Consider the following 18,369-nt stretch of genomic DNA (forward strand, 5'->3'; position numbering starts at 1 on the left):
AGATATAGGCGCAGAATACGATGGGGATCTGGAGCTTGAGTCCCACCCGAGAAATCTGATGTAGTGGCTAGAGCAGTTAACAAATAAAAAATTACGAATAATTAAAATGGCTTCAATGTTCCAAAAACTCTTGTATTTCTTGTCGTCATGGAAATCCAGCTAAAAAGAAGATTTGATTTTATATTTAAAAAATTAAACGCCTCTCCCAGTGAAAACATCTCCCCAGAGAATACTAACCTCAGGTCTAAAAATAAAGTGGTTATGATTCGTAACAAAAAAAAATTGTTTTAACAAGTTAACTTTATTGTTAGTATTGCCATAGCCGCCGAGAGAAATGTTGCGTTAACCAAATCGTGTTAAACGTATCGTCTCTGGATTGGTTAGAAGTATATAAACAATTAATGTTCCCCTTCGGAATAGGTATAAGTATCATGGTTATGGGAGCATCTCTCTCTCTTGCAGTCAACTATCAAACAACAACTGATTTGAGCACTTCATCTACTACTAGCTGTGACCTACGATGTCTTCTTTGTGTTTAACTATATTGTATATTAACGTTTATAGTAAATAATTGAACTCGTTTTACAAAACCATTCATAAATAAAACAACAAGTAACTTTGGCCCCTGGGGAAGTTTTTATAACGGGCCCTCATTATGATTAATCATATACCCGGGACCGCTAGAAGCGTGCATTGGCCTCTGAAAACTTAATATGAAAATTAAATCTTTTAAATGTCAAAACTATTTAAATCTTTTAAAAGTTAAATTTAGTAAATGTGTAAAAAAAATAAATAATGATAAACACTTTTTCATAGCGGAGCTTTGCGAACCTCGCAAAATAATTAATAACTTCTTCAAAATTAATTTTCATAGCCATTTCGATTTCAATAGATAAAAGTCCTAAATCATTTAAACGATTTTGTATCATTGTTGATCTTATACGTTTTTTATTCGTTTCAACACACTAAAAGATCTTTCTGCTTGGACAATTGTCATTGGAATTGTGTAAAATAACCTTATAGCAATTATAATGTTTGGAAACAGCACATCCAGTTTGTTTTCTTTAATTTTACTAAATAATTCAACGGGCTGAAGAGATATATTTTTTGCATTGGCATCATAAATAGATTTTAAATGTAGTATTTCATCTCTAAGAAGATCATTGATATCATTTTCATAAATTTTTTCGCAACTTTTTACACTTATTTTGTATTTCTTGATCATTTAAATCTTGGAACAACCATAATACGTTGAATAAAGAATCTATTTCTTTTGCTGCATTAAATCTTCTTGTCATATTTCAAATGATGCTGTTCATGAAAACATTGAAAATATTAATTCTAAATTAGGGAATGTCCGGGTCCCGAACGAGTCCCGACACGAACGGGTATCGGACACCGATAAAAGCTAAAAAATAGTTTTATCGGACTCCGATTACCCGAACGGGTATTACCCGATAACGCCGATAAAATCAGGTAGTCGAACTTTTTCATACCCGACTCGATTCAATCTTTCGGGTAATTTAAATAATCGGTTCCCGAAAGTTATTGATCCTATCGGTTCCCGAACCCGATTACCCGAACCGAACTCGATTACCCGAACGGTTCTGTCGGGTATTTTGTGAAAAAGGTCCATTTTGTTTAAAGATAATTGATATTTCTAAAAAAGTTACCAAAGTGGAATATAACCGTAATATTCGCAATAATTACATTTTCACATGGCCTTTTGGCAGTTAAACAAAATTTAATATTTCCTTGTGCTTTTCACGCCATCCGTTTGGAAATATTACTTTATCTCACCCTTTATTTGAAATGCTCAACTCTGATTGGTTGTTACAAAAAACCCAAGGTAAGCTAAAACCAATAAAAGCGATTGTAAAGCATCATTGTGCGTCAGAATTATTTCCTTTTCCGTTTCTTGAAATAATGTTAAAAAGGTTGTAATTTAAAAATTTTGAATTTAAAATTGGACTTGCGTAAAAAAGAAAAGCAGTTCGAAAATGTTTACTAGCCAGTCAAGTGCTCAGTCATCATAAGGTCTAGGCGATGTTGATACTGAAAACAAAGAAGGAAGTGATCGTGAAAAAGAAAATCCAGCTATCTTCAGATTCAGATGCCTGCCTCCTCAGCGAAGCCGAAAAACCAGGTAATACAATGCTAATTAGTTTAATTTCCTTGTTTAGTGCCTGTAAATTTTACACAGGGTGCTAACTGCTTTCCAGCATCGCTTAAAGTTGAAAAAAATCCAGACAAGTTGTCTTTCTGGTTGCCAACCACTTGGATCCTTGTTACAAATGTGAGTGAAAAATCATTTTAAAATATTATTAGTCAAAAGTTACAATGTAACTGGCTATTGTCTACTTTTGTGGAAGTTTCCAATCCACCATTAGAGATGCTAATTGTCAAAAGTAACATCTAAAGTTGCTAATAATAATAAATGCTATTAATGATCTGAAGTAATCTAAAGTTGCGATTAATTAAAAGAAACGAGTGGGAATAGTTGCGAATAATTCCAAAAATGCAAATAGATGTAAATATTAGGACACAAAGTCAGTAAAAGTTGGTTAAAGTATGAAAAGTCTGACCATTTGCCCTTTAACTCTTTTTGCCCATGAAAGCCTAGCTTTTTAAATTCTCTTTTATATTTTTTCAGACTAATACATCAAATTCTTGAAAGCCAAGTTCAAAGAAACAAAGTTCAGTCTCCAGAATTAGGCCAAGGATCCTGAAAAAGCTGTCAAAGAGTTCTTGTCAAGTTTGTTCGGCAAAAGTGGGGAAGAAGCCTCCGACATTGAACCATTCCTCGTCAACGACAGCCTTTGACCCTCACAATTTGGAAGTTTCTCTTTGAGCTTTATCCGGCCAAAGAAGCAGAAGAAGAGTGCGACTGGATTGAAAGGAGAACTTTTTGCCATAGAAAATGATGTTGAGGAACATCTATCCAAACCTTTCCAAGGCTGCCTTTGCTATCCTGAGCATTCCTGCAAGTTCAGCATCCTCAGAGCGCTTGTTCAGCGCTGCCAGCCAGACAGAAACGAAGGGAAGAAATTGTATGGATCCTCTGAAAGCTGAAAAACTGCTCTTTATCAAGAGAAACAACTAGTTTGAGAGAAAAATATTGTTCAGAAACCAAAAGTTCTTCATCAATTCCAAATGAGGACCCGAATGATGATATCGAGGAACCCCCTGTTGACGCAATTAAGATTATGGACATGTATGACATTCAAAAAGACAAAGAATTTGTCAAAAATGATTTTTTAAAATTTGGTTCAGAATTCTTCCAATTTATTTCTTGCTAAGAAACTTATGAAAACAGTCACTGAATCAGTGCATCCTTAAACTCTAAATGTTTACTTGTAATCAGTGTTAGGTAAAAATTCTAAGGTGAAATGCTATACTTAACAGTGTTTTATTTCTACGATGACTAAGACAACTAGTGTGTTTAGAAAGTTAACTTTTGGTACCAAAACTGCATACATTTTCACATCATTTAACAACTTTCATTTACTCATGTTGTTTAATTAACTGTGGACTTTGATTAAATACTCATTAACTCCCTGCTTAAGTAAATTTAATTTAGTACATTTTTTAAATTTTAAATTATACATTTCACAGAATCTTCCAAAGATGCTAAAATTACCTTAAGCAATAACTCGTAGTAAAATTTAGTACTTTTAGTTATTTTCGCAATTTTTAAAAATTTTTTACTAAGTTTCGGGACCCGAGCGGTGATAACGCCAAAAACCGAACGGGTTCGGGTTTTCGGGTAAAAAAAAAGTTCAATACCCGAACGGGTACCCGATAATTTATTGGTTTCGGTTCCTTAGCTGTCGGTGCTCGATAACCCGTTTGATCATTGTTTCGGGTTATCGGGATATCGGGTATTTAACGGGTCTATACCCGAACGGGTTTGGGATGCGAAAAATTTTTTGAAATTACCCGTTCGGCGGCCGAACGGGACCCGATGACATTCCCTATTCTAAATTTTTCTGTTCTCATCCTTTTTATATTGTGTGCTGTTTTTTTCCTTATAGTATATATTTTTACTGAAAATTATGTGTTTATCTGTAAAGATGTGCCCGAAAATTTACATTGATCTAAAACAGTATCCAAACTTTCTCTAATTGCATTTAATTCAACAAGAAAACTTGACAAATTGGTCATTTCAACATCAATTGTTACATTGCAAGCTTGTAAAACAGTTTTTCTGTAATTTACAGCTGGAAGAATCTATTTGCATTTTAATTTCATTAACTTTTTCAGCAAATGGTTTAAGACTTTCAATTCTTGCAGACCAGCGTTTATTTGAGATGGTGTGCAAAGAACATCCAGTATTATTTTTTTAATACTTTTAGTATTAAAAAATATATATTTTTGTAGCCACTCTTAGCTTCCCAACAATATTCTGTAGCAAAAATTTATATTTGCTCACAAAGTTTATAAAATAAACGACAAAGAAAACAAAACAGAGCATTTTTAGATTTATTCCACGAAAAACTATTTCTTTATTTTTTAAACGAAAGCTTAATAAATACCTAGGGAACTGACTACTGTGTTTATCTGCAAGAAATGTTGTTGGGTGTTACATTTAATTTTAATTCGAATATCAGCACATTCGCTGTACAAAGAAAGTGCCGAAATTTCGAATTGCACTTCCAGCCTAAACATCAATATATATTTATTTTTAATAAAACTTCGAGGTCCGCATCAAAATTTCCATTATCGCAATAGTCAATGTTCTTCGTTTTTAAAGAATTTGTTAACTCCAAATTTTCTAGTGTTGCCATACCATAGTCATAAAATACATAGTCTGGCCAGTTGAAGAGCGCTTTTGTTTATCTTTTTGTTAGTGTTTTTTTAAAAATGAAAACGTAGCTCTTTTATAATTTATTTATACAGAGATTATAAATAAATAATACAAATTAAAGTTTGCGAATAATAACATTTTTTAAATAATATTTATGTCTGAATAATAATATTTTATATTTAACGTAATTGCATATTTTATTAAAAGTTTTGGTTTAACACGTATTTGTAATTTACAAATTGTAAACTAAAATTAAAAATGTACGCTTACAAAATACAACTGCAAATTTGTGTCTAAAACGAAAAATTAAAATTACAGCATTAATGAGAAATCAAGTCATGCAATCTTTACAATTATTTACGTTTTAAAAAGAAAATTAACAAAAGTAAAATTAACGATGTCAAAAGAAAAAATTCGAATTTTTTATTTTACAAATGAAAAATAGAAAGAATAAAAAGAAGGATATTATGTTAAAAACGCACATATTTTTTGTTTTTTATATTTTTTAGAAGCGATAAAACTGATTTAATAAGTGATGAATAAATAAGGCTTCAAGAAAAAAAAAAATTTGTTCACACACGAATCTTCCCCGTCCACCCTCCCTTCTCCCCCTCTCGGCGGCCATGAGTATTGCTATCAGATTGATATGTTCAGTTCAGCTGTATTGTGACTTCACAATGATTTTTTTTTATATCTTTATTTTCTTTTGTAAACACTATCGTTAAATTGACTTCAAAACTAAAAATAGATCTGAATTAGGTTTAACGATGCTAAAAAGAAGATATATTGATATTTTTTTCAAAGAAAAAAAAATTGAATGAAGTTGCGGTTTGCTCTGATTTTAAAACGATTTCTGAAACATCGTAAACTGCTCGGATAATCAACAACTTTTATGCAGCAAGAGATGGAAACAGCGACCAGTTTGCCCAACTAGTTGCATCAATTACAAGCAACTACTCCACCAATATTGGTGAAAAAAAAAATTGGGCGGGTTTAAAATTTTGAAAATCATCCTGATTATCCAAAAAAGCATGTTAGAAGCGGCAGCTATCTGGAATCTTTTTGCAAGTTTTACACATTTTTGATATTGGAAACCCTTCGCATCATATTCACCCAAATCGAAGTTGCTAATATTGCACTTCTAGGTAAATATTAAGATATCCGTATTTTTAAAAATAAGTTTGTCTGGAATTTTATTACTTTTTTAAACATAAGTTTATCTGAAATTCAATATATTTTTTTAAAGTTAACTCTAACTTTCATAAAAATCATTTTTACATAAAAAATAAGCAAGTTTTTTTAGTATACAAAAAAAAAATGTTATAGTAAATTGGAGTAGATTTGGTTTAACTGTACTTTTGGTTTAGCTGTAATTTTGGTACATAACAGCTTTTCTTCTTACACTCAATATCTTAACTACTAAATCCATCATTAATTCAAGAAAATTAATTTTAAGACAAGGAATCTTATAGGTATGCAGTTCAATTTCAGCATAGCAAACAATACTACCAACCTCTGAAAAGAAAAACTGATCTACGTGAACCAGTTGCTTCATAGTGCATGCCGGTATAGCAGCAGAAACCATTGAACTGGACAAACAAGAGCTTTCGAGAAAACGGAATTCAACAATTCATAGACGATAAAAGGATTTTTTACTTCGTAGTTTTTGAGAACCATCACCATATATTTTAAATTTATCAGGTATGTTATCGCGTGACTATCCCTTAAATATAAACCAACAGAAACCATCTATATCTGGCTAGTGCTGAAGAATTCATCATTGGCAAGAATTATGGTGTAAGTTATGTAAAAGCATTTTACCCTCGAGTGTAATTACTTACAATTAACTTATTTAAGAACTGTAAAATATTTTTCCATCCCATAAACTGCTTAGTCAAAAGAATAACCTTAAAACATCCTCTACTAAGAAATCCTTCCTACACCACTAATGAGGGAGAATACACTTGTGTCATATGATGATAAACATAAAAAAAAAGAAAAATTTATATTTTATGATTATTTTTTCTGATTAGAATTAGAGATAGAAAAGTAGGTAGCAATATTTTTTAACAAGCCATATTGATAAATGTTGTTGCGTATGTGTGGCCTATTATTTCCGCAATGACTTATTTATTAGCTTTAAAATTTTCACTCACTCGTTCGGAAGTGTTGCCATGTTGTTTTTGTTGCTAATTTTCTAGGAAGGAAAGGGACTTAATATAAGGAAGTAATCGAAAGCAACGCAATTAGATATTCTACCTAAAACGAACTTGATGATGTTTGGAAAATAAAGATTTGGTCTTAAAGTTACCATTGTTTTGATTACAACCAAATGATTTACATGAGCACAATTAGGTTAGTGAGATCATAGTTTTTTCAGTGACGTAGAGAGAGGCGAAAGATTAAAGGTGGGCAAACGTCGGAGATCGAGTCTCTGAATGCTGCTAGAAAATTAACAAGATTTTTTTACTAATACTCCTTTCAAAATATTTGACCAGGTCTGGCTACAACGCTTAGTTTTTACCGTGAACGACGTACTGTTTGTAACAACTGTATGAGTTTTTTTTTTTCTTCTATCAGTTTGATTGGATGATCTAAGGTTCTTTGATTGGATAGCCTAAGATTCTTTTTATCAAAAGTAGTTTAGATTAAAATCAAGCAGTTTGACTGATAATTCCTGACTGATTATTGAAACTAATTTTTAAAACTGAAAGGTATCTTTAAACTACTAAGAACTTTTTAAATTAGAAAACTTAAATTAGAAACTTTGACATTGAATTTTGGTTGAGCGTATAAAAAACATTAATAGCATTATTTGAAGAATATTTAATAACCTGTATAAACATAATACAAAAATTACCTAACAAATGTAACACAACACAGAATATAAACATTTTTTAAAAATACTTTTTACATAATTCAAGAAAAAAGTTCAAAAATAAAAAGTTGTTTAAACTCTTTTTTTGGTTCCACCAAATAAAGACTTTAAACAACTTTAATTACAATAAGTTTATTCTGAAAAATCGAACCATAACAATGAAAATTATAATTTTTTAATACAGCTTGTATTATATAAAAACTAAAAAAATACTTTGGAATAATAACAACTAAATACAGCTTACAAGTTTAACAAAATATGAAAAAAATGAATTTAAGAAAAAATGAAAAAGACCAGATCTTAATGACTTTAGTATTGCTTTCACAGTTGATAGTAAAAGTGATGAGCAATTTCTTCAGCCTGTTAAGCATTTACACCAAAATCATACTTCGTTAATGAAAAGGAACAGGATGATATACAAGCATGCGTACTTTTCAGCTAGAACTTAATTGATTGTTAATTTTTTTTCTAAAAATGAGAAGACGTTAAGTAATTGTATTGACAATCTCTTAATTATTTATTGCAATCCGTCTCATTAATATTAGATGATCTTCTCAGCCTTTGTCTATTAATTTACAATATTTCCTCGATCCAGTCATTTTATGTTACTGTTTTCCCTTCGTCAATTCAAATAAATTTGTTTTGCAAAAAGTGAAAATATTTTTTGGACAATACTACATCTTGCTCTCTTCAAGTTTTTGATTTTGATAATGGAAATTCCAGAATTTACTTTGATAAGTTTTAGAAATTCCAGAATTTAGCTTGATATGTCTTAAAGTAATAAAACAACTTGCACACAGTAGCGTCGTATGTGTTCCAGGCCCCGGGGGCGTAAGCGTAGTTTACCCTCCTTTCCGTCACCTCCCAATTTATTAATCAAAAAAACCTCCCTTGTCAAAAACCTTGTGTTATTTCTAAACTAACCTCCTAACTTTAATTATATAAAGAAAACTTTAAAATTGTTAATTTTGGGAGCAAGTTACATCAGTAAATTGAAATAAACTTTACCTTTTAACTTTTACCTTTAGTTTTTTACCTTTAACCTTTTAATAGATTCATATAACAAAATTTAAAATATATTACTCATAAAAATTTTTTTTTTAAAATCCAGTTTTAGAATGCTTTTTCTCAATTTATTTTAAGATCACCGAAGATCTCTTTTTTATCACAATTTTTATAAAGTTTTTAAACAATTTTTAGATCAGTGTTCAGCTCATTGATTTCATCTTTGGAATTACACATCTTAGAAGGGTTCTTTATTCCAACAGTGGAAAGAATTTCATTTGCTTCTTGGTCGTCAGACCCCTATTATGAGATATAAATATTTGCAGAAAACAAGGAACTCTTTGCAACTTTTTAGTGGCAAAACAAGTGAGTCAAAGTATTTGGAATTTCACTTTTTTGGAACTCAAATATTTGAAGTGTTTGGAATTTTTTTTACAAAAATGTTTTGTTTTTTTTCTCATAAAAAGGAAAACTCTGGTTAAATGAAATAAAAACCTAATATCACTTATTTTTAGCTATCTACATATCTTTTAACCAGAACTTATAATGATACGCTTGAGGTCGTTTTAAAAAAGAAAATTTGGAAACTGAAACCACATTTTTGTGATTTAGCATTCTACGGGAATTTTTTGATGCTTTTCTTACTACGATTCACAGTTATGTAGACGAGTGAGAAATTTTCAAAGGAAAAATGCCTCAATGATTTACTAAAATTTAATATGGGTATAATAGTCATGATAACAAAGTTTCATTTCATTTTCTGACCTAAGCCTTTTGTGATATCATATTCAATATCTCAGACAAATCGAATAACTTTTCTTACGATGATTTTGCTTTTTATTTTTATCTTCTTTTTTGGAAGGAATAAGAAATTCCCCGGAAATTAAGTTTACTTAAAATAAAATTCTGCTGTTCATTTTTAGGACGTTCACTTCAAAGCTCACAAAACGCTAACAAATGAATTTGTTAAAACGAAAGATAAATCAGAAATCCTAACATAGCTGATGTAAATTAATTTTTTTTTTCGTTTCATTTTTACCAAAACAAAAGCTTTGGCTGCCAAGTAATAAGTTTATATTAAAGAATAAATGACTCTTGAAAAATGTAAACCTTCAAATGCGAATTATTTTTATTTCCTACGAGTTGAATGGGAATTTAAAAATTAAATATCCCGTATATACAAGAAACTCTTTATAAATAGATGTTTTTGTTTGTTATTCGGTTACTAAGATTTCGGTTGCTAAGGTTTTGGTCATTAATTATAAGGCTTTTAAAACTATATAAGGTCATTTACTTCCGTGCATATTTGTCTGACTGTGTACGCATGTTAGAGTGGGTGCGAGTGTGTGGGTACAGATTTTTGCGCTGTGGGTATTTGTAAGTATTTGAAACATACATTTCTTTGTATTTTAAATGTATATATGTCTACAACATACAAATAGATTTTTTCGCTTAAAGTCAGAAACATAAAATAAAGTAAATCATCAACTTAGAGTCATCCGAACAAAACTAGTTTTATATTAAATGCAAAACAGTTCGCCAAGCACCTTTTCATATTTGATTGTATTAACTAAATTAATTTAGAATCACTTTATGTAAAAACTCATAAATAAAAACGCAAAAATATTTCTTAAACAAGTTACAATTAAAAATGCCATTCATATTACATATGATATATACAATTCACTCATGTTATATAGACTTTTATGTAAAATTACAAGGAAAAAAATATTTTTTAAAAGCATTATTTGAAGAAAGTTATATCTTCAAACTACAATTGCGTTGTAAGAATTAAAAAGACGTTGTCAAGTGCGAAAAAAACCCAAATTTACATTATTTTTATTACCTATTTTAAATGACTATTAGTTATTATTTTTATTTACTACTGCTTGTCATAAAGAAATAGTAAAGGAGAAAAATACTAAAAAAATAAAACTACTAACTGAAAGATAAAAGAGTTTATTATCGCAAAAGCGTTCAGTTGTGACAGAAGAACTACAAAAAACACCCCGAGCTACAAAAGGTAACACATTGTAAAGTAACAATTATAAAATATATATTTATATATATTGCAAACACAGACCTATTGACTGCAAGGTATGTTTTTAAACAAAAATGTTGTTAGTATTCTAAACTACTTCTTCCAGGATGAAGGTCTTCTTCATTATATTGCAGTTTAGTTTTTTGACGGAGATTTTCGGTAATGCCATCAAGTATGACATTCGTCAACTAGGCCATATTGCAAGCGAAATATCCCGCACTGGCGTCGCAACAAGTGAACAAAAGGATATTATAAATAACTTATTACTAAACAATCGTGAGAAATGTCACGCAATACCGTTTGTTGAGTACGTTGACCATGAAGGATGTGAAAAAGTTCCCACTCAAAATCTTTTATGTTTTGGATCTTGTTTTGTGAAATCGAGTCATTTTTTTGGTGACAAACCAGTTTTAAAAAACATGTTTGGAAACTGTCAGCCTGTTAAAACTTCCTCTCGAATTCTGTATCTCAACTGCTCAAACAGCAATGTGAAAACATTTATCCACCATAATATCACGAGCTCGTGTAGCTGCTCTGATTAAGGGAGCAATTAATTTGGTTTTTCAGCTTTATGCGTAGCAACCCATTTTAACGACCGTAACAATTATGGGACAGTTGTATTTAAAATTATCATTTTAAATGTTTTGTTTTGTTATTTAAAATTGACGCATTTTTAAAGAAGAAAAAAATAAATATCAATATTTTACCAACATTTTTTTCTTTTGTCTCTTAAGTTCTAAAACTTACGAATGAATTGGAAAAATTTGTTAGAAAATGACTTTTAGATGAACTGTAAAAGAAGTATAAAACTTTTAAAGAATGAAATAATTTTATTTAAATGCTTCGGACCGCAGATTTATGTAACTTAAATGGCCTAACTGTCAGCCAAGATCATTTTCAACGGACAAAAAAAGCTTTCATAGAGGTAGGGGTAGGGGTAGGGGTAACGGTAGCGGTAGTGCTATGCTTCGCTGAACTAGGAAAGCATTTAATATAAATTAGTGAGTTACCAAGTAAAATTTAAAATAAAGAAAGTAAACTTAATAAAAGGTAAATTTTAAGAAATTAAAAACATCATAAACTTGAAGAAGATGATCTGCAACTTGTATTCTAGAATTAGATTAATTAGAAAAATAACTAAACATTTGACTAATAGACTAATAAATTTTTAATAAAGTTTAGACTAGCAGACTAATTAGACTACTTTGATTTTTAATAAATTTTAGATTAGCAGACTAATTAGACTACTTTAATTTTTAATAAAATTTAGATTAGCAGACTAATTAGACTAGTTTGATTTTTAATAAAATTTAGATCAGCAGACTAATTAGACTACTTTAATTTTTAAAAAATTTAGATTAACAGACAACTTAAAATACTTTAATTTGAAGAAGAATAATTTAAAATGAAGAAGATCATCGTCAACTTTTATTCTAGAATTGCTAAACTTTGACTTCGATAAAATACTTTAGTCTATAGCTTCTATAAGGTTGACAAATTAAATTTGTAAATAAGCTCGACTTAAAGCTTGACTTAAACATTGTTAGAACCTTAAGTTCAGAGAAATTTAATAATCTTCGATATAGTGAAACAAATCTTATAACAAGAAGTTTTTGTTTATAGAGCAAAGCAAGTTTTACATCGTGGTATTTTACTTAATATCGGATGTTTTATCTAAAAAATGCACGAGCGCGATATTATTCAATAATTCAATCTACTTTAAGCAAAATGCATTTCATTGGCTTTATTAGTCATTATTGCATTTTAGTTGACTTTAATGGACATTATTGGATTTTGATTGGTTTTAATTGGTGTTATCTTGATTTAGAGAAGTAATGTTATATATAAATCTTTTGTAAACTATGGCGAAACTAAAAACAGAACTTATGCAAAGTCGCAATGTAGCGGATTAATTTTATCAAAGTTAAAACCGATAACTAATAATTCCAATACAACAAAGAGTAACAACCGAAATAAAGAGAATCATGAAAACGGGACAAACAAAATTCTGTGTGATTTTCGACCTTAACAACTATTGTTGTAAAATCTCGAGGATTGAAAAACTAAACGTTTGGAGAGACAATATATTTAAAATTGTATAAATGGAAGAGTGTCTATGCTGCTCCACCAACAGAATATACAATAAAAAAGAGGTCTGTGGAGAGCACGCACCAATAAATTGACCATTAACAATAATAACAATAATTAAGTTACAAATACCACATTTAACAACACCCACATACAATAATTAAATAATAAATACACTTTCAACATGCTTCTTAATAAATAATTTTTTACAGTCACTTTTACCACACTCGCCCCTGTTGACTTGTCAACAATATTTGTCTTTCAATTGTCTTAGACATTATCCATCAAAAGCTGCCTGTCGGGTTGGACGTTTATTAATTGACCTGAGCGCCGCATCATTCTGCCCAATCTCGGTTTCAACTGCACAGATATTTTTTTTCGATTTATCTTTATCTTTGCTATCTTCCTCAATATCGATCTCCAGAGGATTTAATTTTTGGACAGGTCAGAAACATATCTTGGATGTTCCTTTATTTGATATAACCTTTAATTTAGCTCCACGAATTGCTTTGTCTTTTCCTTCAATAACTTCCATAAATCTTACCATTCTCCACTGACTTCTGGGTGTCATACCTTTGTCATTAATTAACATAATATAATTTCCTTTTAGTACCTTTTCTTGTTTATTATTATAAAACTTATTATAAAAATGTTGTTGTTTTAATTCATTCAGATAAACCTTACTGAAACGCTTTCGATAATCATTAAGTTCTTTAAGTAGGTGGCACGTTTCTTGATATCAACCCTATCAAAACATATATTTGATTTCACATTATTTCTTAATATACTTCGTCCATACATCAAATGAAAGGGAGTAAGCGCTTCTTCATTATCATCTTCACTCAGGGCCGGACTTACGAATTGCGGGGCCCAATTTAACGAATGCTTGCGGGGCCCACCTGATTTTTTTTTTTACAATAACTACTATTAATAAAATTATTGAAACACATTTATTATACAAAAAAACATAACTCCACAAACGAATCAATAAACAATAATAAAAATATTACAATGAATTTAAACAAAACAGTTCTTGTTATTGTCATAATAAACAAATAATCTATAAGTCAAAGTGGATCTTTCTTGCTTTTTTGCTTGCGAAATCTTTTAGAATTTTTTCATAATTAATTTCTCTACTTATAGGAGATTCAATTGATATTAGTGCCAAATTGTTTAGTCGTTCTTGGTTAATTACTGACCTAAGGTAGGTTTTAATCAATTTTAGTTTTGAAAAACTTCTTTCACCGGAAGCGACTGTAACTGGAATTGTCATCAGCATTTTTAGGGCTATGAACAAATTTGGAAATGCAGTCGACCTATCATTACAAGCCAAATATTTAAAGAGTTCTTTGGGTTTTTGTTGTTGAACGGGCAGTATTGGCTTAATTGCCTCCATTTCTTCGGAAAGCATGAACCCTTCTATATCTTTTGTAATGTCTGTCAAAGCAATTTCTAGGTCGGCTGAATGTTTTCTGAGATCTTCTTTAGACATATTTTGAAAATTATATAGAAATCCAAAAAGTTTATGGTGTTCTTTCAGCTGCATAAGCCGTGGTTGAAGAGATTGCAATGCTTTGTCTACAACTTGATTGAAAAAATTTACCCGGAATTCTGTCTTGGGGTCTAAAATTGGTTCGTCAGAAGATTCATAAAGAAACATTTTCTTTTTCTTGTAACAGCGCTTCTGTTGAAATATGGGTTCAACTTCTAACTCATTTGCAAGCTCTTTGGCATCAATCAATGCTGCTTCAAAGCCTGTCTCTTGGTGTGTCTTCAACCAATCAAACAATTTTTCAAAAGATGTCAGCCCCGCGGCAATGTCTATGGTATTGCTTTGAAGTTCCTTGCTAGTAAAATTTACTTGAAACAATAAAGAGTGCCAAAAACATAGTGCAACCAGAAACCTATAATTTGTCATTTGGCTTACTAATAATTCAGCCTCACTTTTCCCTTGAGCATCATTTGTGCTTTTTGCTAGTTCTTCTAAAGCATCACACACTTCTGCGGCTTGAAATCGTACAGCTTTAACACTTTCCATTCTACATTCCCATCTTGTTTCTGATAATGGTTTAACAGACAGGCATTTCACATGCTTTTTAAAAACAGTCCATCTTTTTGTAGATGAAGCAAAAAGGGTGTAAATACGCTGCAGAGTTCCAAAAAATGTCATGGCATCTGAACACGTTTTAGCCATATCTCCTAAAACAAGATTATAATTATGGCACACACAAGGAGTATAGAAAGCTCGTGAATTTCTTTCCAAAAGTCGTGCTTGCACTCCAGAATTGTGCCCTTTCATATTAGCTCCATTGTCATACCCTTGTCCTCTGATGTTTTCAACATCTAGTCCTAGCATTTCAATTTCTTTCACAAGAGTGTTAAATAAATTTTCACCAGTGCTGCTCTCAACTATAAACTTTATAAAATATTCATAAATTCCTGCTGGGACATCTGAGTGTGTGCCATCAGCGACATATCTTAGCACCATTGACATCTGTTCCTGATGGCTGATATCAGGAGTGCAGTCAAGAATCACTGCAAAATACTTTGCCGACTTAATTCTAGCAATATCTTCCTGTAGAACAGCTTGGCCTATAGTATCAATAATTTCATCTTGTATGGTCTTGCCTAAATAATGATCATGAATGTCTTTGTTAACAATTTTCTGTATATGATCTTGCATAACTGGATCAAATTTTCCTAGCAATTCAATGACGCCTAGAAAATTGCCATTATGTGGATTTCCAATTTGTTCTTCAGACCCACGAAATGCCAAGTTCCTTTCTGCCAAAAACTGTACAGAAGCAACAAGTCGCTCAAAGACTTGATTCCAGCGTTTTGTTTCCTGTCTTATTAATTTTTCATTTAATGTATCAACAGTTAATCCAGTAGATAACCTTTGTTGCAGTTCATAGCAATTAAGTGTACATTGCAAATGTTTTTTTGATTTTTCATGATCCTCTAATCTTGTATGAATACTTGACCAGCTGTCAAATCCAGAAGTAGCAAGTGCAGAATCAGAATTTGTGTCAAAAAGTTTGCAATAATAACAGTAAACTTTATCAAATGATTCAGAATATATTAGCCATGGTCGTTCTATAACTTCCCCATTTTTTAATTTTCTTTTACAATGAAATTTCGAAAAATGTAACCCTTTTTCATTTTGCGGAAAATTTTCTACAGTGATCTTAGGGGGTCCTTCGTTCACTAAATAATCTCTGACATTTTGATTTATTTTATATTTATTTTTTTACTATTAATTACAAATTCAATATCGCATAAAACTGTTTGCAGTTCTTCATAAGTAACGAGGGATTTTCCCATAACCTTTAACAGTGGTATCTTAACTGATCGTACCAATCTTTCATAAAATCCTCCCCACCAAGGGGAAGTAGGTAGGATGAATTTTTGAATAATATTATTATTTAAACAAAGTTTTTTTACTTCAATCGATTTAAATGTTTTAAAATTGTCACAAGTAATGCTATCAGGTATGCCCCTGCATGCAATAAAGCGTTTGAGTGCTCGGAGGAAAGCAGGGATCTTCATGTCAGGAGTTAATTCCAGATGAGCAGCACGACTAGTTGCACAGGTCAAAATCAAAACGTAAACCTTAGATACAGCATCAGTTTTAAATAACTTTTTACATATAAGGGTCCAGCAAAATCTACACCAACAGCTTAAAACGAAAACATAGAAACATTAACATGATAATCGGGTAAGTCAAAAGTTGGGGGAGGCAGCATTGTTCTTCCATTAATCTTCTTGCAAATAACACACTTACGCAAAACATTCTTGACACTTTTTCTTCCTTTAATAATCCAAAACCTTGCTCTAACTTGACTTAATGCATAACACGTTCATGGGCGTCATGAATAATTAACACCGTAAAATAGCTATGTAGTCCATCACGTAAAATAATCGGATATTTTTCATTAGAACTTAGTATCGAATTTCTAAATTGTCCTTTTAGTCGCAGTATATTTTGTTCGTCAGTGAACAACTTCAGGGATGAACTTAGCTTCTTGTAGTTATCTTGATTTTGTAAATAAAACTGTTCAACTAGTAAACATAAATTAAATGCCATATCATATTCATCAAGTGTTAACATGTTTTCTTTTATTATTCCATTGTTCTTCTTAATTATTTTTATCAAATTACTTGCAAATCTAATTACATATCCAGATACCATTATAAGTCTGTTAAATGTGCTTTACTTCTTAATATTTATCAGAACACCAATATTACCACTACTCGCAGCCTTAACCATATTTACTCTACTGTCATTTATCCTATCTACACCCTTTGACTCAATCAGAACTTCATCCACATTCAAACTATTCTCACCATCAAACAAACCTACTTCAACCTCCTCCTCACATAAAAATTTAGGTCTAGATAACCAACTATCATTCAATAGCTTAAAACAAAACATACGAGTTGGAATATCTGCTGGATTCTCCAATCTTGCTACATATCTCCAGATCTTCCTCTCAACCTCTTTCCTAAACACAAATACACAATTTTCCACCCAAGGTTTTCAAGTTTTCTCCTTTCCTTTAATCCAGTGCAAAGCCACTTCAGAATCTGTTTTGTAAACCAACAACTAACATTACTAGTATTACTCGATTTTCTATTACTCGTTTCACTTCTCTTACTAATTTGCTCAATAGCAAACAACCCAACAGTTCTAACCGAGGAACAGACAACTCTTTCAATGGCGCTACCTTTGTTTTGGCTGCCAAAAAAGATACTCTCACAGTAACACTCGTCTTAATTCTAAGATAAACAACTGCACAATATATCTCTCTTGAGCTATCACAAAATCCATGTAACTCCCGAAATTATTCTCTCCTCAACTCTAACAAACGCAAATCTCTTTACTCTTAAAACACTCAACTCGTCAACCTTTTTCAACAATTCTTTCCACTTAAACTCAATCTCTCCACTCACACTCGCATCCATTCCTTTTTATCTCTACACAAAATTTGAAAAATTGTTTTTAGTCTGGCTGTTATAGGCGAAACAATGCCTAATGGATCGTAAATTGATGCCTAAATTTTTCAAGATATTCCTTTTTGTTGTTTTAAGTTCCCGTGACATTTTTATAAAGTCATTAAATTGGAAAATAAATTCATCATTTCCGAGTCCCATTCAATTCCTAAAACTCTTTTATACTCATGATCACTTTTACCCAATTCTGTTTCTAAGTAAGTACTATCATCAAGATTGTTTATTGAATTTTTTATTTCCTTATTTCTTATCACTTTTCTCATTAAAATCAAAATAGTTTTGTAATTCTTCGCTGTTTGTTTTCCATATCCTTAAATTGAAACCACCTTTAGAAATAATTGTTTTAGACTTTTTATAAAATTCTTTACCCTTCGTTACACTTTCCGTTCCAGATGTTACATCATCAACGTATAAATCTTCAACGAATCTTTTTACAAACTTACCATTAGATTTTTCATATTTTTTGATGTGATGTCTTATTGTTCCGTCTAATAAAAAAGGGCTACTAGTCACTCCAAATACTACTCTTAAAAACCT

The 18,369-nt window shown here is 30.9% G+C and overlaps 1 protein-coding gene and 2 long non-coding RNA genes across 3 annotated transcripts; 2 read left to right on the forward strand and 1 right to left on the reverse strand.

The window, feature by feature from the left end:
- Positions 1-1,907: 1,907 nt before the first annotated feature.
- LOC149890138 (uncharacterized) lies at positions 1,908-2,840 on the forward strand. The gene is made up of 3 exons (XR_016452214.1): positions 1,908-2,146; positions 2,223-2,296; positions 2,654-2,840. It is a non-coding gene; the product is annotated as an uncharacterized LOC149890138 (long non-coding RNA).
- Positions 2,841-5,655: 2,815 nt separating this feature from the next.
- Positions 5,656-11,437, forward strand: LOC149890139 (uncharacterized). Its single transcript, XR_016452204.1, has 3 exons — positions 5,656-5,952; positions 8,886-10,713; positions 10,838-11,437. It is a non-coding gene; the product is annotated as an uncharacterized LOC149890139 (long non-coding RNA).
- A 2,442-nt stretch (positions 11,438-13,879) lies between these two features.
- On the reverse strand, positions 13,880-17,784 carry LOC145186814 (zinc finger MYM-type protein 1-like). The gene is made up of 5 exons (XM_090085228.1): positions 17,690-17,784; positions 17,431-17,598; positions 17,096-17,324; positions 16,704-16,957; positions 13,880-16,037 (listed from the first exon to the last, which is right to left on the reverse strand). The coding sequence occupies exons 1-5, from the start codon at positions 17,782-17,784 to the stop codon at positions 13,880-13,882; spliced, it is 2,904 nt and encodes a 967-aa protein (XP_089941354.1).
- Positions 17,785-18,369: the final 585 nt, after the last annotated feature.

This window comes from Hydra viridissima, unplaced genomic scaffold, assembly GCF_058129835.1.
Source record: "Hydra viridissima isolate aposymbiotic clone 2 unplaced genomic scaffold, HvirCarnegie_v1 scaffold_4, whole genome shotgun sequence".
In the NCBI taxonomy this organism is placed as follows: domain Eukaryota; kingdom Metazoa; phylum Cnidaria; class Hydrozoa; order Anthoathecata; family Hydridae; genus Hydra; species Hydra viridissima.